Genomic DNA, 21,910 nt, shown 5'->3' on the forward strand with positions numbered 1-21,910 from the left:
TGAAAGCTGAAACCCAAACCAAACTGTTCTAAAGCACAAAAAACAGATCAAACCTTCAGATCACCAATGATTACATCTCTTTGGAAACTGGCCTAGCTGTGTGTCGGGCCTATGCATAACCTCATAGACCATCATCTACAAGTTGTAGGTGTTTGCTGTCACCAGGGGGCAGCGTCCAAAACGTGTGGAACAACTAGTCTGTCGCCTGTACTGCTGTTGGTCCTCCAATCAACCATGGAGAAGACATTACTCATGATTTGAAGTGAGATTAGCACACTTCTTTGTTTGCGTTTCTCCCTCTACCTCGTGAACTCTGATACATTTTACTGGGCTATAAACCATCACTGCTGGTTTTCTGGAGGACTGCACACCACCATGTCTGAGTAGGATGCAAGATTTGGATAACACCTACACCAATAAACCCAGTGCACTAGCATGAATCCTGCTTAAATAGGTGGAGTTTTGCTTTTGAAACTATGATGTATTTACTTCTAAAGTTATGAGGAATCACACATGCTAGAAAAATATAAGTTTGACTAACCCTGAGCTTGAAGCTAAACGAGATAGGGATCTGAAACAGAGGTCTTGTTAATGAAGCTGAAGGACAACAGGTGGGGGTGACTTTTGGGAAGCTGGCTCTATCTTTAGACAGACTGGAAAATGGTGTGCGTGTATGTGTTTGTGTGTTTGTGTGTGTGTGTGTGTGTGAGTGAGAGAGCGAGAGGGAATCTGTATGCGTGTGTAGGAAATGAGGGCGCATGGGGGCACCTGCTGTTTAGGCACAACCTCAAAGGGATTCCAATGATGACAGCTTTGTGACAGGAAAATAGGTTGGTTGCTGCGGGATACAAATGCATATATACACACACCCAAACACACACATAACCAACTGCACATTTAAAACACACACGGACACGTGCACATGCACATACCTTGCAATGGACTCATTCGCTTGCACGGCTGAGACGGGGGATTTGAGCAGTTCTCTCTTCATGTAAAAATCTGTGGAGGAAACGCGCGCGCGCGCGCGCAGACAATGTAAGCTATTGTTTTGTTACATTACATTCCTCGATAATACACCAGTATCTAATCCAAATCAGCATATGAAAGAAGTAAATCAGACAAAAACCTGTCTTGACATCAGAGCCGAAGTACACGAGCGCACCAGGAAACAGGTCGGCCTGCAGACACACAGAGGAGCAGAGCAGGAGTGAACGGAAGCTTCTAAAAATGTCTGGCACACATTACAATTTCTGCAAAACACGGAAGAATCCAAACAAAACCACCTCCCGCTACACGCAAACCGAGAGCTGCCGCCACATCCAAGTCAGTCAGGTTCATTTTTGGGGATGATTCATTGCTCAGGGGACCTGAACCAGCAACCGTTGGTTCTTTGAAGCCGACCACAAATTGAGCACCAATCAAATGGTTAGTGAAAACACTTTCACCCCTGAAGCACCACATTCCTCTCCAGTGATAGTCTTAATGGGTATAATGGGCCAGTTGCAGCCAGAAATTATCAACCGTACAATTATGAGGTGGAAATGCAGACAGACAGGCAGGCAGGGCGCACGTCTGTCAGTCTAAGAGAAAGGAAAGACAACATCTGCTGCACAGGAGCTTCAGCAAGTGGTCATCATCGCCACAATGTCGGCAGGTGTAAATAAGTCTGAGCTGAATTTAAGACTAGATTAGTCTAAAAAAAATAAGGATAGCAGCTGAAAGCAGAAAAAAGTTAAAGAGCTCAGTCAAAAATAAATCTAAATGTAATGCAATAATCAGGGTATTAAGTAAAAATCTAAAAAGATATGAGGTGTAGGAGGTGAAGAAAAAAAGACATCAGCACACCAGTGCTGCTGTGTTGTGAGGATTTCTAGGCACCAGCTTTTAAAACCAAGATTAATCTTTATCATTAAGACATTCGTTGTTAAACTCACATTTTCCTGAGACCATCGAGCAGGCTGGCCAACAAGGCCTTCTTCAATATAATCATCATCAGGGTTTTTCATCAGTGTGTCATAAGCCTCGAGGCCAAATGATCTAAACTGACCCACGCCTGGCTTGAGAATTTGTGCCTTTTTGTATTTATATTGTTTTTTTAGGCATGAGTTAAAGCTAGCTAATGTTACCTACTCTTACGAAACCCTCAGTGTGTAGAAATAGTGGCGGTGGGTTCTGGAAATTCTTTTAATTAAAACGTTTACGACCCATCCGAGCTGAATTTAAGACGATTCACGACTTCAAAGGGCCTTTTATTGGTAAGTGTGTATGTAAGACATTAAAACAAAATTAAAAACACTAAAGTCCTAAAGATGTTTCTGCTGCTTTCCCTCTTTCTTCATCTAGTTAACAGATCCTCTTACGACACACTGATGAGCACCAGACGCTCCGCTCCAGGAATCCTGAAAGAACTGATCCGTTTGTCACAGACAAACATGCAGAGCTGTGAGAAAGTGACATGTGCCTTCTAAAGATCTTTATTACCACGTAAACAAATGCCCTGAAAAGGAGAGGTTCAATAGCTTCCTTCAGTCTCACAGATGAAACTTCATAAACATTTTCTGACTCATAAGCAGGTGACAGAGAAAAAAAGGATAGCTCCGCTCCATTTAAGTGCGTCCCAGTGGATCAGCAATCAAAACCATTTATAAAAATCTTTTTAGATTTATATGTGATTTCACAACCAAGAACAATGGTTTACACATCACTAAAATACAACACTAACAGCATCTTTTCACATAAATTAAACAGCCTAAGCACTGCAGGGTTTTGCAGCCGTTTTAAAATCCACTTTCTGAATCCCGACTTTCAATTTCTGAACTAACAGTTCATACCAATGCTACTAAAATCCCCAATAATCATCCTATAAATGATCTCAAAACTCTGTTCATGACATTCACAATAGCATCAACAATGTATATTGATCAGAAGCAACATTTAAAAGGAGGTGGAAATGCTGATTACCCCTGTTATAAACCCATCTAGACTTTTCCATCCAAACAGCTGGTGTGATGGCTCCCAAAGTGCAGCAAGAAAATATCCTCTATATCTTCTATTGCTCAATTTGGTTGAGCATGTGTGACTTGCTGATCAGTTTCCTGATCTTAGCCGACAGAACTGACACCTGGTGTGGTCTTCCAACCGTACCACATTCACAGACACTTTCTTCCTCATTCTGATGCTCGGCCTGAACTTCAGCGGGTCGTCGTTTTGACCACGTCTACCTGCCTGAATGTGCCGAGATGCTGCTATTTGATTGCGTTTTAACACAAATATCTAATCAGTCAAAGTTAACTGCTGTATTTAAGATGTGTCTGCTGAATATATGTGTGCTACAGCTTGTGAATACAAGTAACTGCACTTCTTGTCACTCTCGACAACCTGCTTTTATCCTTGTGAGGACTGTATTTTGTCCTGGATCCAAAATGACTTAAATCATGTAGAGACTGGGCTCTGTTCAGTTCCTCCCAACAGGTAACTGTTTTCTACCTGTGCCTGAAGAACTTCATGGTAGAGGTCATCTCTGTTCACATAAACTGCATATGTGCAAAGACATAATAAGACAGAAACCAGACATTTTAAAAACTCAGGACCAAAACTCTTCAGAAGAATTCTGCAACAGTAAGAAATGACTAACGTTGAAGGAGAAAAAAGCTTTTTTTTTTTAAAGTTTATTGTGTCAAAATTGTTGATTGGGGATTCCCTATAATGCAGTCTTAATGTCCCGATAATCAGCGTAATTGCAGTTGATGAAGATGACAGCTCAAACTAAGATTGCTGCTGAGCTGCTTGGAGGACAAATATCTTTTTTTCTTTTTTAGAGGAATGAGGCTCTTCAGACACTCTAATCAGCAGTTAAAATATACATTAGACGCAGCAATGATGCCATAAAACATTTTGCATATAACTTTCCCTCCAGACTCTTAGATAATCAGCAGTGTAAAATAAAGGCTGTAGCTGGGGTCTGGCGGGTTCACCCAACACCACAGGCCGTCTTACACACACACTGTCCTTTCTCTGGTTGCTAAATTGGGACACACTGGCCTAATTGCTATTATTACAGCCCTGTGAGCAGGAAACAATGTGTTACAGTGAAACAACAGGCATTCCTGCAATCCTGCTCCGTCTGGCAGCAGGAGCAACATTTCCATTCGGGAAAAAGACGAGGCCAACGAGAAGAGACCAGTGTATGTGGGAGAGAGAGGATGAGTGTGTTTAAAAAAAAGAAGTAGAGAGGAATGGAGAGTGAAAAGGGAAAAGAGGCAGAACGGATCCTGATGGAAGACAGAGGGGGAGACGGGTGAGGGAGGGGATGACTGGTATCAAAGGACTTCTGGGTTGGGAAACATTCCTTTCCTGACATGACACAAAGTGATTAAAGTGTGTGTGTGTGTGTGTGTGTGTGTGTGTGTGTGTGTGTGTGCGCCAACGTCTATGTGACATGACAAAAAAAGATTAAAGATTCTTTAAATGTGTGTGTCGAAGATTGATGTATAGACAGGGAAGCGGAGCCAGACAGAGTGTGCGTATGGGAGAAATGACACCAAGGCGGATTAAAGATTTTGTTTTTGTGCACTTTAACGCTTTTAAGTCCCTAATGGATAGAGACATGGGGTTGAGAGAGGAGGGGTGAGGCACAGGAGAGGGCCGGAGAGAGGGACCATGTGGGTGCTGGAGTTGGAGGAGGAAAGAAAAGAAGAAGAAAAAAAAAAGGAAAAGAAAGCCGGAGTTGGGGTACAGGAGAGGGACGAGTAGTGAAAAAACAGACAGGGAGAGTTCAGAAGGGGATGAAAAGATGAAAAACAAAGAATGACATCAGAACATCAGACGTGATTCAGAGCGATCGTGACACCAAAGGGGTATGAACACACCAACGCAGCCATATTTCAAAGTGCACTTTTGAGGATTGTTATCTTTTATAGCAGTCCCTCAGAGGAGCTGAATCTTGCTCATCATCACAACACGATATCACTTCAAAAATCCGCCTCTTCCTCCACTTCTTCTTCTGTGCGCTTCAGGTTGAATCAAAGTGTCAAGTGAAAGAACGAAAGGCGCCGATGACAAAATGTTTGCCAAAAGAAAGTGTCTAAAAATACAAGAACCAGCAGCGCGCGGGAGTGTCGAGGTGATCAAGCATATGTATCTCTTCACATTTTGAATAAACTCAAAGGCTACAAAGCATCAAAGCTGCCCATTGCTCTGCATGTGTGTGTATGTGCGTGAGCGCTGGTGTGTTTGTGTGTGTGTCGAGATCAAAGCAAGGTCTGTATTAACCCCATGTGCCAGTCTGGGAAAAATCAAGCCCAGCTGGGGTCAAGGACAGTGGAGAGGGGGGAACAAGTGCGAGCAGAAGCGAGGGAAGAAGGGAGAATGGGAATGTAGCGAGGCTTTGAAGAGCAGAGGAGGACCAGCTGATATATTTTATGTCCATGTTGAGGAAAAAAAAAAAAAAAAAAGGTTTGTAGTTGTTTTCTGCAGTTTCACAGTGATGAAGTTTGTTCGGTTTAATTCAGCTGTTTTATTACTGAGTATTATTACTTAGAAGCTCTATCAAGGTAATCGAAGGACAGCGTGAGGAGTCTTACCTGGAAAAGCGTAGCTGAAGGGTCATCCAGAATAGTTTTTGGAGGGGTAATGACTGAAAAAGGAATAAGAAAAATGGTCAAAATGATAAACTGTAAATAAGTCTTTAATACAACATATACATAAACACAGGAAAGTTAATGCTGACAAATGAATGAAAAACAAATGGATGCAGCACAGAGACTTAAGCTTTTACAAAACAACAGGAGCAACTTTTAACCAAAAAAAAAAATGCTTTTAACCAAAAAAAAAAAAAAATCTTATTATTTACATTTGATCTGTAATTTGGAAACATGACAGGGAAACTGACACAGTTTCAAAGCTTTGTGTGTAGGCAGCACATATCAAGGCTAAAACTGGTTGTTCCTGTTCCTGTCATTTTTACAAGTGGAGTTAAATTTTTTTTTTTTTTTTTTTTAAACAATGGTAATAATAAAAGCAGGTGATATTGCTAATAATTTTAAGGTTGATCATTTTGGGATGAGGCGGAACTGGAGATTAAAACCATGGATGTGTCGCCAACAAATCTGCAACAACTGTGTGATGTTATGTTGATATGGACCAAAATCAAAAATGTTTCCAGCATCTCTCTGAATCTGTGCCATGAAGAACGAAGGCACCTCTGAAGGCAAAAAGGGGTTCGACTCAGTACCTAATAAAATGTCTCTTAAATGTAGCTTACTCTATAAGGAAAAAAAAAAAGTTTTGCTTTGGATAACTGTCACCAAACCTCACTTTCCAGTAACCTCATACATCTTAAGCTCGCTCAAATGTACCTGGACATAGTTTAAATAAACAAGAGACATTATCAGTAAAATCTAACTAAAGAAAATCCAAATCCACTCAATTCAAATGAAAACAATTCAAACTGATAATTCGGATCCAAAAGGTTTGTAGACAATTCCTCCTTTTTCAGGCTCATAGAAATGTTTGCCTCAATGCATGTAGACCTCTAAAAATTTTGAGTTTATCAGCATTTTTTGCAGTTTTGGTCAAAATTGTAAGTGTTATTTTTGCATTGATTTGACACTAAAGGAGTTTGGATTAAGCCAGTCATCAGATTTGAGGTTTTTCTGGTTATTTCAATGTGCTTGTAATTATGATCAGAACTATTATGATTTGGAATAAACCAGAAGCAGAAACTGATGTTGTAACATGGTCAGACCTTCACAGGATGAAGATGACGATGCGGGGAAATTTAACGATACTTACATAGGTAGAAACTGAGCTGAGGGTCCTCCAAGTGACTCCTTACAAAGTGCCTCAGAGCATCAACTGGACATAAGACACAAACAAAGACACAGATTACCAGCTGAAGCACAAACTGGGCTGTGTGCAGCTACATCGGTCTCTGTGTGGACTGTAATTCATTTGTCAGAAGGAATTTCCCTGCAATTTGTTGTTCTGCTGGTTGTCGTGTTGCTTTCGGGCTGAGGTGCATCTCATCGCTGGAATTACAGACCTGTCTCATTCTTTCAGTCTCTGTCACTGTGGTGTGGCTACAGTCGTAAATGTGGTGAGGGAGCCGCAAGTAGCTTTCACATTGCAGCCATACCTGTGGCTAGCCAGCTGAAATGAACACTCTCCATAATGCATGTGCACACACACATGGAGGCACACACAAACACACACCTGTCTCTAGAGGCCTGAAGAAGCCCTGTAGAACATATCTGTCTGGAAACTGGACCCTCAGGACCACCTGGAGAGGCAGAGTGGGCTATTTATAGTGCACCTGTTTTAAACGTACATATATTAAAATGTGATTATGTGTACGAGCTTACTTTGGGATATTTATCCATCTTCTCCTTTATCTGTGATTCTCTCAGAGATTTAGTCATAAGCGGAGCCTCCTCCAATAACTTCCTGAGGAATGAGGGACAGAGAGAGAGACACAGAGTTACAATGAAATGAGTCGAGAAATAAAAAGCAGGTTGTTTAACCCACAATGAGTAAGACGTGCAAAGAAAACAAAGAATCACTGTTTCTTTCCTACCCCTACTCGTGTGTGGCCGTGTGTGTGTGTGTGTGTGTCTGTGTGTGCGTGCGTGCGTGCGTGCGTGCGTGCGTGCGTGTTACAGGCAAATTGCTTTGGTCGGCTTAATTCCACCCTTGGTAATTGCAGTCATTGACATGGCAGTAGCCATGAGGCAGCCATGTCAGTGCAGACAGAGATTAAAGGATGTGAGCGGTGAGGTCTCAGCCTGACGGTGTTTGGTCGATGGCTGGAAGATAAACGTCTACACGAAACAGAACTACTAATTGCTCCCAGCGTGCCATATTTAGAAGCTTTTGTAGTGTTTGTGTGTTGTCTTATAAATGAGAACATGTTTGCAAACACACACGATGTCTCAACAGCTGTGGTCTGTTGACGCCACATCCAGAGATTGCAGAATAAACTTGAACGCATCTGTTTTGAAGAAGTGCTCATAAATAACTAAAAACTTCAAACTGGTCATAAATTTTAAAAAATAAACAAGTAAAAAAGTAAAAATAAAGAAACTTCAAAATGCACACAGTGATGCCCAGCATTCTCCCTGCCTATGGCCTCTCATCACTGCTAGGGTATTTTTGCAATTAAGGGTTATACATCGACAAAACACCGCAGGACCGAATGCCAAACTGACTAATTATCTGTTCCAAACAGCGCAGAAACACATCGGATCCAGACATGTTTCTGCAGCAACAAGGTATTTGTACTAAATACTGCACCCAGTCACTCAACCATTTCCTCCTTCCCCACCTCTCGCTCTTCAGCTGGGCAAAGCGCTTCCGCACATCATCCATGGTCACTTCAAAGAACTCGTCCGGCAGATCCCTATAGTCCTCAGACTGATGGGATGTCGAGTCCAGGTGGTAGATGAGAGGCTCCCTCTCCACTGGCTGCAGACAGAGGGAGATATAAGAGTGTCCGCAACAATATTTGGATCTCAAGTGTCCAAATTTTAGCTTTATTTATCACAGCAGAAGTCTTGTTTACTTCTCACGGCCCCTATTCCCTTTTCGGCCACGGTAGAATCCTGCCCTTCCCTGAGCCTGGTTCTGTTGAACATCTCTTCCTGTTAAAAGAAAGTTCTTCTTCCCCACCATCGCCAAATGCTGCTCCTCCTAAATGATTGTCTAAATGTTTGAGTTTTCTCTTAAATGTATTCATAATTTACTGCACAATATTGCATTAATTTTAATGTGCCTTGAATTTAAAGGTTTCTTTAGACAAACTGAATAGAGCTGCCTGGGGCTCGGGAGGTAGAGAGGGTCATCTACCAATCAGAAGGTTAGCGGTTCGATCCCCTGCTTCTCCACGTTGTTAAGAGCACGCTGAAGAGAAAGCTGACAATCACTGACCAATAGACATCTACAAACAAATTCTGTAACACCAGTGATGCCCCCGCCCCCCACAAAGAGCCAGACCACAGCTGAACCAGGAAACTTTTAAACTATTTGCATTGCACAGATTTTCACAACAGTTTGAGCTCCTCTAATCATCATCATCCCAATCTACTGTGGTAAAGATGTAAGTTTACCACCATGTATTTTGTTCAGTGTTCTGTTAGATGAGGCTGAGATGTCGACTCTGTCGGCACTCTGCATTGAGGTATAATGAGGTGAAACTGGATGTATGCATTGTAGTGTAACATAAACCTTATTTTGAGGCAAAGCCACTTAGCTTCTAATAAATCAAATCCAGATTTTAGTCGTAGTGGCCACTAAAATTACTTTTGGCTTTCTCCACAATCACTCAGATAAGAGTTTCAAAATAAAATAAAACAACTTCTGGGTGTCAAGACTTAAACGTACAGTTCATTTACCCTAGTCTGAATCATTTGATAAGATTGTAAACTCAAACTCAAATCAAGTGAACTCCAAGAAAACCAAAATGCATCACTACAAACCACGTGGGAATATCAGCCCATTTATTGGCCAAATGGGTTTGGGGAAGGGAGCAACAGAAGTAAATATAGGAAGCAGGTGCTGCGTTCTGGGCCAGTGGAGAAGCTCGAGAATTTACACTGATTTCACAGCTAGTTGCTAACCCGTACAGACCTTGGCACATCTATAGTGCCTTGCTACATTTCAGAGTACCAAGCATAGATTCGTACGGTAAGTTTCTCAAAGGGTCTCGGTGTGGGTGATTTACTGTGTTCAATCCAGCACAAACGAACTACACCAAGCTGGAAAACGAACCAGAGTTCAATTTAAACTGACTAAATGCTCCAGAAATGAAAACACTTAATTTATGAAGGAGTTGGAAATTCACAAACAGAGAAATTGGTCATCTGAAATAAAGAGGTTACAGAACAAACTCACCTCTAAGAACTCCTCCGCATCACCCATACTATCATGCTGCACCTTGGTAGTGGTTTTACACTGAAAGGAACAGAAAAGGTCCAGTTTCACCAATTACTTATCAGATCAGGACTGTAAACATTCAATCTAAAAAGGACAATTCTTGAAGCCAACAAAAAATGCCCTTAATAAGCAACATAATCTGATTTGAAGTGGTAAGTTTTCATTAATGTGCAAACACATGGCTTTAACAGAAAACATCAATATGAGCTTCAGATTTCTCAGCTTTTATCTTTCATCGTCTTTATATTTTTGTGACCTTGTGGTTTATGTTGAAAACTGGTTAATGGCAGCATAAGGGCCAAGAAGACACAGTAGCTAATAACAAAAAAAGTGCATACACCTGGCAGGCCGAGTAAACTCATGGTTTGGCTGACCTTTGTGCTTGAACCGTGGCTGGATTTGGCTTTCTTGGCTTTGGGTGACTCGACAGCAGCGGGCAGCGCTGACAGAGATGAGGATGATGATGACGAGAGGGAACGTGCAACTCCTCCAGCTGGACCGCCGAGGCGCTGACCACCTCCGGAGAAAGGAATGAAAGGAGCTGAAGAAGTAGGAGATGATGGGTGGCAGTTTAGTCCTGACGGCCCTGCTTTTTCACCATCGTCCTCTGGCGTTTGACTTCCTGTGGGAGGGGCTTTAGGTTGAACGGCATCCTGGGGGTTTGAAGCGTCTTCTTGTTGAACGGGTAGTGTGATTGTAGATGTGGCAGAAGATGGCACAGTTTGGGTTTCCGCCGTCTTATCTGGGCATGGCACATCTGTTGCTGACGTCTCTGGAACCGATGGAGCGGGATCGGGCTGCGGGGATGGACTGGGTGTGGTTTCCATGGCAATGGGCGTAGTTGGCATAGCGGGTGTATCCATTTCAGCTTTTTCTCCCGAGTTTTTTTCCTTTTTGAGTAAAAACCTTAAACATAAATCATAAAAAAAGCGAGTAAATGTACCAGAAAGCATAAACCTTAGTAATAAAAAATCAAGATTTTCAGCTCCAAACAGTTTATATGGTATTAATACAGGGTGATTTAAAAAAAAAGGTTAAATGTAGTTCTTTCCCCTTCAATGTAATCTCCTTGGTTCCACTATGGACCAAACCTAAAGCTCCTACTAGATTTGAATTACTCCCATTCTGACTACGATTTCCCCCAGAGACCTCAAAACTCGCACCAGTATCAACTTTTGTGTTAAACCCACCTGAACTTCATGCCGAAGATCATCACTGCTGATGATATTTCTTAGTCAATGACCCAGAGAACAAAAAGCAGCTTGCAGTGTCCACATAAGGTGCACTGAGCATGTAGTTGTCTTATCAGCATAACCATGATATGCCGAGATGATGGTGTGCTCTCAGGCCATCTTTTTTTAATTTTACATTTAAAGTGTTTGCATCCGTAAATGAGTCCACGTCTGTACAAGTGACATGAATGACATCAATTCCATCATCAAAAAATGAATGTTTGGCTTAGTGTGGACATCCACAAGCCTTTTTTGTGAATGCACCGGACGTGTCTGTGGTGTAACTATACTATAACGTTCCAACAACAAATACGCCCATTAGGGAGACTTGTAATAGAATATGTTATAATGGAAACGACTACTGGCTGATAGCATGGCCAACCAAGTACAGACTTATACTGTGTTGTGCACCATTGATTTGTGAAGATATCTACTGGAACATCCTGAGGCATCTGACAGAAAATAGGGTGATTTGTGGCACGTACCATCTTGCACCTGTTCACAGTACACTGAAAACATTTGAGTTTTTTGGCCAAGACATTCAGGTAGCCCTATTTGGCTTTCTAAGACATCTTCCTTTTCCTCAAACACAGAGAAGGAGATGTAGCAAATCTGCAAGTGGTCAGAAGGGACTTCTAGGGAGTGACCAAATGTAGCAGGGGGTGCCAAATCGGTAGATGCAGCTTATCGCTGTAAAAGGAGACCATCTTGAAGGACACTTTTCTGCTTGTCACAGCTGCAGTCATCTTGTAGACTCTCTATATATGATGTTTTAGATACATAATTAATAAAGTCACACCCACAAAATGCATGAAGCATGAAAACGAGCAGCCTACCTGACAATGGCACTTCCTCCTGTAAGACCTAGAGACTTCAAAGAGGCCTTCCTTAGTTCTTCTTCGCCACTCACCTGCACATCCACAGACACGCACATGTGGACAAGCAGCTGTGTTATCATAAAATTCACTTTCATCTCCTGAGAAAGGGAGAGTTAAAAGACCGCTGCATACCTCATCTCTCATGTAAACACACACAGGAGTGGATCTTGAGTCAGATAGCTCCAACACACTGGAGGAAGGTGGTGAGGTTGAGAAGACACGCACACGCACACACACACACACACACACACACACACACACACACACACACACACACACACACACACACACACACAGATTAAAACTTGGCCAAATGATTTTCATTTACTTTAAACAAAACCCACAAGTGGCTTTTCCTTGTTGAGGATAATAAGCTTGGTGATTTTACAATAAAACCTCATGCAATGCAGTGGCACACTATCAGCATGTGTAAACCATGTGTGCACAATCCCGTGTAGTACCTAATTGAACCATAAATGTTTTACTATTGTTCTCTTCAATTCTGAATATCAAAGCTTTCCTCTGTGCTTCATAACATTCCTTGAGCTTTTTACATTGCCGCGGAGCTAACATTCATTTCATGGAAGCATGACTTGCTTGGAAAAGTATCAACAAATGCAATGATGTCATTTAATGGAGTGGAGATGAGGGCTGGACGGATGCATGAGCACCTGGGACCGCACAGCTGGAACTACTGAGCAACAGCTGCATCTGTGCGTGTGTGTGTGTTTGAATGAAGCTTAAACTTCAGTAGGGGAGTGGTGAGAAGAAGGAATGTTATCTTGGCATGCTTTCGTTGTGACAATCTTCACGCTATGGAAGATGGATGAAATGCAGTGTTGAGTCCATTAACCTCTTCGTGTAACACCATGACCAAAGTTTGCTTTCTTTCGTGCCTCCAGTTTCAGTTTTATTTTTCAATTCTTTTTTTTAAATATTACACTTTAAATGAATTACGACCAAACTTTCAAATATAGCAAAAATCTTTCCAAGACATCAATGTACCAATCTAAATAGCGATACCAATCAAAGGTTTACTCTTTTTACTCGTTCCTCTGGTATTTTTTAGGACCTTATTTTTCAGACTATAAGGCGCCCTTAAAATCCTTTAATTTTTTTTATTTATTTATTTATTTTTAAATTGACAATGCGCTTTATGTATGAATTCTGGTTGTGCTTACTGACCTTGAACCGAATTTATGTGGTAAAATCGGCACTCAAAAATCTGTCAAAAAACGTTCTAGTACGACTTTGGTAAGCTACAGAGCCGCAATGCTTGTTGAATTGTCAGAGCATTACGGCTACCAAACTCCGCCCGTTTCAGGGCCCAAAGTCAAATGACCACTGCGGCATCACTGAGAGTTAAAAACCCTTTAAAAATTCTTTCATCTTTAATAAAATGATCAGCGTTGCTGCTTTAACAGGTGTAACGGTTAAGTTTAACATTAAAGCGTACAGCTCTGCTATCACTTCCAACATAAATGAAGACAGAAAACTAAACAGCAGTGACGTTTGTAAGGTTACTGAAGTTTGGCTAGCTGGTATACAATGATGTGCTACACACATCATTATGTTATGCTAACACAGCTATGTTAGCATAACATAAACACAGTGAAGCTGGAGGATGAACGCTAACTTTTTTCCACTCAATAAAAGTTAACATGAGCATTCCTTAATGGTTAGGGACAAATGCAATTGCATGGCAGGATGCTGTAAATGGACCAAACTTCAGTCAGAAGAACAACTGAGATGATCCATCCACAATACCAGGTTAGTTATTAATATACTGCAACAAAATGGGAATAGAGCAGCTGTATAGAATTCAACATTAATGAATCAATGGTACGGAAGTGGAGGAAGCAAGAAGAATGAGTTGACTAAAGTTTGACTTATCTGACTGTTTTGTTTCACTTAATGCGCCTTATAATCTGGTGCACCTTATGTATGAAAATAGACCCATTCATCGACAGTGTGCTTTATAATCCGGTGCGCCTTATGGTTTGTAAAATGCGGTACGTTTTTTACATCATCTAGTAATTCTTTTTCTACGAGTTCTCATCTTCTAGCTCTACTTGTAGTTCTTCTACATCTTTTCATTTTTTCCACTCTTCCAGTAAGTCTTTTATTTCTTTGTATTCTAATTCTTCTATTCTTTCTTGTTCTTGTACTAGTTCTTTGTCTTCTAATTCTAGTACTTATAATTCTTCTATTTAAGTTCTGCCAGCTTCTTCTTCTACTGCTTGCTCCTCTTCCAAGTCTTCTAGTCGTTCCTGTTGTCCTAGTACTTCTATTGATACATATTCTAGTCTTTTTTTCCCCCCCAACTCTTCTAGCAGCTCTCTCAGTCTTTTCTTCTTCCAGTAATTCTTTTAGTTCTTCTCATTCTAGGTCTTTTATTTCTTCTTGCTGTAGTTTCTTGCCTTCTAAATCTGTTATTTGTTCTTCTACAAGTTTACCATATTCTTGCAGTTCCTCCTATTCCAAGTCTTCTTTTTGTGCAATTTTTCACTCGTGGGAATACGCACTTCGAGTATGGATCAAAATCTAGCCTTTTCCAAAACAAACATACATACAACCACGTTGCATGATCTAAATATGTGAACAGGGGTGAAAAGGGAGGCCCTGTGTGCTAGAAATTCTCACAGTAACTAACAACATAAAAATCTATTTAGTCGGCATTCAACACAATTTAATTTACTTTTGAGGCCTTTTAACGGTTGTTTTTTTACAAAGACACACAGATTCTGACCCTGTACAATTGTTCATGCACACACCTGATTTCTGGAAAATGTGTGAGCACTTCCCACAGAGTCTGTCCACAGGAGAACGAACCCTGGAGCCGAGAGCCATCCTCCATCTGTAGTGCAATCCGCACCTGCCACGTATGAAACCACAGGAACACAGATTAAGCATAAAGACCAAAGGCGCTCTTTAACCATTAACCAAATAAAAACAATAATGGAAATAAAAAGCAGTTCTAAACTATCAACATGAGACGGTCCAGAGCTCTGATTAGCATTTGTTTCATTTATTACGGTAAGTTGGATAGTGACAGATCTAACAAAGGGCACCAGCTGGATCTGAGTAAGACACTGCTTTTATGCCGCATAAATAAAAAAGAAAGACATCAACCAAAAAGTAGGCTCACTATGCCTTTCCTCTTTTTCTGTTATCTTACAGTGGAGGATGAACATGTTAAACATGACCGAAGATTAAAATAAGTAGTTTAGCATATATATAAGTAATGGATGTGAGCCCAGAGCACAGGATTCAAACTGCTCTAAATGCTCAGTTTCACCAGGTTTTTCCTACATTAGGATCTGCACGATGTCGGTGAAAGTGGACATCCTCAAGCACAGCAGTCACAGCTAACTGCAGTTTAGATCTTGTGTTTCCAGGCAGCAGCCAATCAGAAGAAAGTTGGCTTTAAACACCTATAACAGCTCGTTTTGGATGGAGGATGAACAGAGCCTGCATCCAGCCCCAGGTTAAGATAAATAAGGATTATTTTGGACTGTCCATCATGCATAGCTACTCTAACAGTCCAAGAATAAAACTAAGGAGGAGGAAATAAGCACAATGAGGCCCCTTTAAACACATAATTATCACAGTAAGATTTTCTTTAAATTATTTACATTTTTTTTTCTTTTGACAGAAGCTAAAAGTAATAAAATCTAAAGTACAAGCACTTCACGCTGTTGGACTCACAAACATCTCCTTAAATGCCGAAAAGGAATTGATTTTGAAAATCCCCCACGGTGGTCATTTGTAAGTTCTTGGCTCATCAGTCTTGATACATTTAGCAGGAAGAAAATTCTTTGATAATCAAAGATGATTAAGCTGCACATGTGGGCCTACCTCAGCCTGAAAATAAGTAACATCAGACATGAGTGCAAGTCTCTGTTGCTCTTTCTCTGAGTCACTCTGCGAGTTGTTTACTCTGCAACGGTGTTGTTCGGCACAGAAAGCACGCTGCATGTCAGCACACCGGGAGAGATGAAACGAGGGCTTTGGCTGTCAACGGTCAAACACGAAACACTCCCACAAACCAGTCTGCCCCAGAGGTGCCTGCGTGTGTGCGTCTGTATAAAATCTGCCAGGTATCAACAGTCAACCATCCATCAAATGAACAAAAACAGCAGATCAAACCCAGCCGTGAATTTTACAGCATGGATTATGATGCCATGATGTCATAGGAAACTACAGCTCAGCTACAACAAAGTGTTTTGTTGGATAGGAATCAGAGAGAGAGCAGTGACAGAGAATTCAGGCATTTCCAGGTACGGACAATAAAGAAACCCACACACGGGGCTGACTGACCCACACATGAAGCTACTTAAGGCTATTCAAACATGATCATGAGTGGGACAAATAGCCCTAAGGGGACTCAAATTAATTTTATTTATTGAACAACATGCACGCCAGGCAAATAGCCTATGTGACCTTTCTTAACAGAAGTCTACGCATTCGCCTGTTATTTAAAAAACAAACGCGCCATTCAAGCTTAACTTAATTAAACCCCACTTACATAAAACATGTCAAAAATCAAAGTCCTGGTGAGCTTTCTCTAATGGAAGGCTAAAATCTCTTTGCTGGGCACAAACACTTCTGTGTGTGTGAATGGGTGAATGACTGGATATGTAAAGCGCTTTGGGGTCCTTAGGGACCAGAAAAAGCGCTATATAAATACAGGCCATTTACCATTTACCATATACAGGAAAAACCCTGGTAAAGAAGTATGTTCTGAACATGTTTACCTTGGCCACTCAAGGCTAAAAAGGCTGGCAAAGTTTCACTGAGACAAAGTCACTTAAAATAAGTTAAGCAGATATTTTTTCACTCTGGTGTTTCAAATAACTGCCCACATAAATGACTGGAGGCATTTCAAAAAGGATACCGAGTTGTGGTACTTCTATAAAAAGGACTCTGGCAATGCTGATCCTGGAAATGAGCTCTTGTTTAATAATTTTTTATTAAGAGCATGTTTTGTGTTGCAATCAGACTTGAGGTAAAAAGAATTGTTTCCACATTTTTTCTGATTCATGCACACCATGAATCTGAAAAAACATAAAATAAAAAATGGCGTAGCTAGGAAAGTCTCCAAACACTGGTTTTGGAGACTTTCCTTCCTTTCTGACTCTCTCTAACACCCACATATACATAGATGCACCAAGGCTGCTTGCTTATAGGAAAAGTCGTAATCATGATAAATTTGGTCAATATTCTAAAATATGCACATTATTCACTAGATTAAGAGACACTGCGTAGATACTGGAGTTTAAAAAGTGTCTTTTTCTGGGCATTTTCTTCAACTACGAAAGATTTCTAGTTTGAGGTCAGGAGTAGACACAAACTCTTCTTTGGGGTAGCTCCAATTAAGTGATATTCTTTCACATGTTCACCATAAGAAACCTTCAACGATTTACTTCCTTGATTAGATCTTTGTAGCCAAAAGTTGAATTATAGACACCCTGGTTGGGGTTAAACTAAAAGCTGAACTTTTAGGGAGAGTAAAAACGTACCACTCTAAATGAAAGCTGTGCAAAGAAGATGGTCAAGATCATTTTGTTTTCTCAACAATTTGAGAGCAAAATCATAACGGAGATTAAAATCTGACTAAGCATTGAGCCCCAAGTTGCACTTTGTTTGAACTGACCTGGCTGTCAGCTATAACTTGTTTCCTCGTACTCGTCACCATTTCCAGTTTGGCGTTGTTGGGCAGGTTTGCAAACCTCCATGGCCGCGTCAGGTCAACAATAGTCCTCTGAAACCTGCCAAAAATTTTCACAGTGGAGAAGAAAGAGAGCAATTAAATCAGACTAAATGTTTCATGTGGAGTAGTTGGACAGCTGTGAAGAATGATGTATGAGCCTGAGGACAGTACAAACAGTTACAAACAGTTATCAAATTTCAATTTGATTTCATTTTTTGACACATAATTTGTCTTGTTTCTTTTTTTCCTGCAGTGACACCGATTTTTAAAATATAAGTAAACACGATCTGAAACCAAAACAGAGTTGTACAAGATGTGAAAATCGCTTACAACATTTAACTTGCTTAACTTCTTTAACAATATAAATAAACGGATATATCACATATTACTATTCCGCTACTGTCCAGTGCGATTGTTTATGTATTAAAGTGTATTTGGATGTAATCCAGGTGAAAGGCTTTTAATCTGAAGGGACAAAAACTGATATACAGCTACGTTCATTTGCTCACTTCAAACCGTGATCTTCTGGGTTAAATCCGTGCTTCTTGCAGACTTCCTCCAGCACCTGAAGGCGGAAAATGTTACAACACGAGTTATGCCACAAAATCTCCCAAATAATCTGATTTCATCCGCACGAAAACACAAACTGATCAGTCACTGGCTAACAACTGTTAGCCCAGCAAGCTAACTCGGAGGGAAGGAATTTAGTCCGGTTCTATAACCAAAGCGCAGAATTCAATAAGCCGTCCACCTAAGTAAAGATGAAACGCTCCTCTATAACAGTTCACCTGCAGTAACGGCGTGTTTGGAGCCACTTTAACTGTTTGCCTTCTCCCATTGGGAGTGAGAACCGTTACAGCTGTGCCACTAGCAGCCATTGCGTGTCCTGACGTCACAGTGTTTGTTTGAATAAGCTTTATTGACTCTGTCGCGGCATCACTTAAAGGTGCAGTTCGTTCAACTTTTAAGATTTTCTTCGTCTCACCTTTATGAGCGTTATTATCCAAACAAAATAATGTTAATTATACAAACATTTAAAAAATTAAGAAGAAATAACCCCCACAATGTTTTAGCGTCCCACTGCAATAGTCAAATAGCACTTAAGAGACATCTGCTTGTCTCTTAAAGTGCTACAACATGAAATAAAATACTAAGAACACAACTTGTACTATTTATTCATATACTAAGCCTTACTATAGTTTAGACTGGCTAGTAGTTTATTGTCTTTTATTTTTAAAAAACGTTACAGTGAAATATTTTAACACCAAATTCAGTTCGGTTTGGGTTTATTCATACGGTGCCAATTCAAACAACCATTGTCTCAAAAAGACCACAGAGAGAAAGAAACACAACACATGCTATGGGAGAGGGTAGACACAATTTAATGCCATGCGGTAGTGCCATGTAAATGCATCAGGAGTGAAAAGAGTGGACTAGAGAAGAAATGGTCTACTCATTTTTGGGAAGTGTCCCAGCAGCCTGAACCTATAAAAGAATAACTAAGATGCTTTAGACTCATCTGATCCATCCCAAACGCTAAGCTTTATCAAAAAGGAAAGTTTGAAGCCGAATCTAAAAGTAGGGAGGGTGTCTGTTTCCTGAACCTAAACTAGGAGCTAACCTGATACCTGAAGGATTTGCCTCCAACTCTGCTTTTAGAGATTGAACTGCTCCATTGGGACAGTGTGATATTATAAGGTCTATATTTAGTATTCCCAGGGGGAAATAATTTTTGTCTACTTGAAACTAGTGTAATCTAGTGTTAAATTTCTGATTTAACAGATGCATACAATTGTAATTTGTATTTTTTTATTATTGGATCCCATGTTATGTACCGCTTACTTAACAACTTACTGGAGCACTTACATAGAAATAGGACCTCATTAATCATATTAATGCCAACTCTTACTTTCCCTTTTGTCAGAATAAACCAAAGGGGTTAGGGTTATTGACTAGTCTGTCTAAATCCAGCTAACTGAATTATTTATGAATTATAAACATGATGTGAATTACATGGAATTTACAGTCACTACATTAACCTAGGTGGAAGGGGAGACTTAAGTTTGGAAAGGTCTTTTCTACACATCCGTTTGTGTGTTAGAAAAAATAATTTGAGTGGATTAACAACATCAGAGTCAATGTAAAAAAAAAATCTATCTATTCATTCTGTGAAAAAAAAAAAAACCTCCGCAGCTTGTATTGTACAGTGTGCATCTAAAAACAATATGAAGATCATTACTCTTCCCTTGACCTTAAAAGCATAATAAGAAAACACAATCTGGCCTCATGAGAGAAGGAAATTGATCCTGTCTGTAAACTGACCACAAAACAGTCACACACAGTCAATCTGCTCTCCATATGGAAAACCTAATGTACTGTATGTATGCAGTTTGAGCAACAACAATCAAGGCTGTTTTTTCTCAGCATGGATCAAATTGGATCAAAGCTGGAATAAGACGAGACAAACAACATGACAAGTGGTGCCAACAGATGGAGAGGTGTGAGGCCAGAGCTTAAGAGGCCGAACAACTGACTGATTGACTGACTGCTTCAACAGCAACATTTAAAGACAAAGTCCACCTGGGAAAGAGAGACAGACAGACAGAAATGAATGCACTTCTCAGTCCTAGTGGGAAATTGCCACCATCTGAACAAACAAACAAACAATCAGTTTCCTTCCTCGCTCAGCAGGACTGAAACTTCAAAACTGTCTGGATAGAGCGCAAACTTATAAAGGCATCTGCAGTGGGTTTTACATGCTGAGAGACCTTTTTTAAGTGTTCCTTTCATCATAAAAAACCCCATCAAAGATCGAAATCAAATTACAGGCAGTGTGTGAATGTTAGACATCAGAGGACGGTGGATCTGGTGAATGAATGGGGACGTTTAAAGATGAGCAGATGTAAAAGAAACAATATGGGCAAAAATAGCTTTCTGGTGTTAAACATATGGCTCATGGGCTACATGTGTCCCACCCATAGGTCCAGTCTGGCCTCCTGGATGGCTTAACAAGATGTGAAAATCTCAGAGAACCTTTCACTTCACCAGGAGTTAACCTCTGTTTTAAGTGGTTAAAATGAATCACATGACTGCAGTGGCTGTACGAATGATTCATTTTATCCAAGTTTCACCATCTTCTTAGAAAAAGAAGCTTTCAGGGATTAAGAATCTCTTTTCTCTTGAACCTAGATGTGCAGAATTATTCTATTCTATTTTTCCAGTGGCTGGAAAACAAGATCTCCGACAGAAGAACACACAAACCACTTCATACTGACAAAGATTGTCTTAATGGGGAATCATACAATGTTTTTATTGACCCAGCACACTTGAAATTAAATTGGTCACATATAAAATGACATTGACACCACTGATGAGTTCTCCAACCAGGCCAGCCAGTGCCAGTTCTCAAACTGCTTTGGGATTCTGTTCATGTATCTGTGAGGTTTAACGACACAATAAGAAGGCAGTTTTGGAAAAAAATGGTTGTAAAGGAAAAGTAAAAAGTGGAGCAGATGAAGCGCTGGCTCACATTTACAATAAGGATGAGTCAAAGGTCTTCAATACAGTCAACAGTTGCAACAGAGTTAATAACTGTCACACAATAATCTTAAACTCACATCCCGCAAGCATAGCTTAAATATTTTACGTGTCAGTAATAAGTGTTGATTTATGCTTTAGTGTGACTTAGTGTGTTCGCCCTATCGCTGTGTCTACACATACCACACTCATGATTTAAAAACTTCCAGCGACCTTATCTTCTGTTGTGAAATAGCCCAAAAGATTATCTGATTATCTATCTTGAGCAACAAACACAAAGAAAATGCAGTTTAATTCTGAAGCGCATAAAAAGCCGCAAAACATGTGCATCAGTGGCGTGACCTTCTGCAGCGGAACGGCGTGTCCAACTGCGTTTTTTACTCACACACCATGTTCAATCAAAGACACTTCAAAGGCAGCGCGGTCATATGATGACACAACATCAAAGGGGCCGGGGGTATGAGTGAACCGACTGAGGGGGCGTGCCAGGCATACGCGCGCTCTTGGTGTGAGCCCCACGCCCCGCAAAGAGCATCCGCCAACGATAATAACGATTGGCCCGCGGGAGTGAGAAGCACGGGGGAAGGCAGGGGGGACGGGGGGAGGAGGGGGGAGGACCT

General features: G+C 40.7%; 1 protein-coding gene across 2 annotated transcripts in view; it reads right to left on the reverse strand.

Moving 5' to 3' along the window:
- The window catches only part of aspscr1 (ASPSCR1 tether for SLC2A4, UBX domain containing), a 22,991-nt gene extending 4,326 nt beyond the window's left edge, over window positions 1–18,665 (reverse strand). For both annotated transcript variants that reach the window (XM_031753317.2, XM_039612957.1), the window contains exons 1-15: window positions 18,542–18,665; window positions 18,263–18,318; window positions 17,697–17,811; window positions 14,815–14,915; window positions 12,173–12,230; window positions 11,999–12,072; window positions 10,305–10,836; window positions 9,889–9,948; window positions 8,324–8,463; window positions 7,365–7,446; window positions 7,216–7,282; window positions 6,796–6,858; window positions 5,586–5,638; window positions 1,130–1,181; window positions 933–1,002 (exon numbers count right to left, since the gene is read on the reverse strand). In XM_031753317.2, coding sequence (XP_031609177.1) covers window positions 933–1,002; window positions 1,130–1,181; window positions 5,586–5,638; window positions 6,796–6,858; window positions 7,216–7,282; window positions 7,365–7,446; window positions 8,324–8,463; window positions 9,889–9,948; window positions 10,305–10,836; window positions 11,999–12,072; window positions 12,173–12,230; window positions 14,815–14,915; window positions 17,697–17,811; window positions 18,263–18,318; window positions 18,542–18,631 — 1,613 coding nt within the window. In that variant the 5' untranslated portion in view covers window positions 18,632–18,665. The remainder of the gene's footprint in view (window positions 1–932; window positions 1,003–1,129; window positions 1,182–5,585; window positions 5,639–6,795; window positions 6,859–7,215; window positions 7,283–7,364; window positions 7,447–8,323; window positions 8,464–9,888; window positions 9,949–10,304; window positions 10,837–11,998; window positions 12,073–12,172; window positions 12,231–14,814; window positions 14,916–17,696; window positions 17,812–18,262; window positions 18,319–18,541) is intronic.
- Between the last annotated feature and the right edge of the window lie 3,245 nt (window positions 18,666–21,910).

Source organism: Oreochromis aureus, linkage group 6 (genome assembly GCF_013358895.1).
Source record: "Oreochromis aureus strain Israel breed Guangdong linkage group 6, ZZ_aureus, whole genome shotgun sequence".
NCBI classification, from domain to species: domain Eukaryota; kingdom Metazoa; phylum Chordata; class Actinopteri; order Cichliformes; family Cichlidae; genus Oreochromis; species Oreochromis aureus.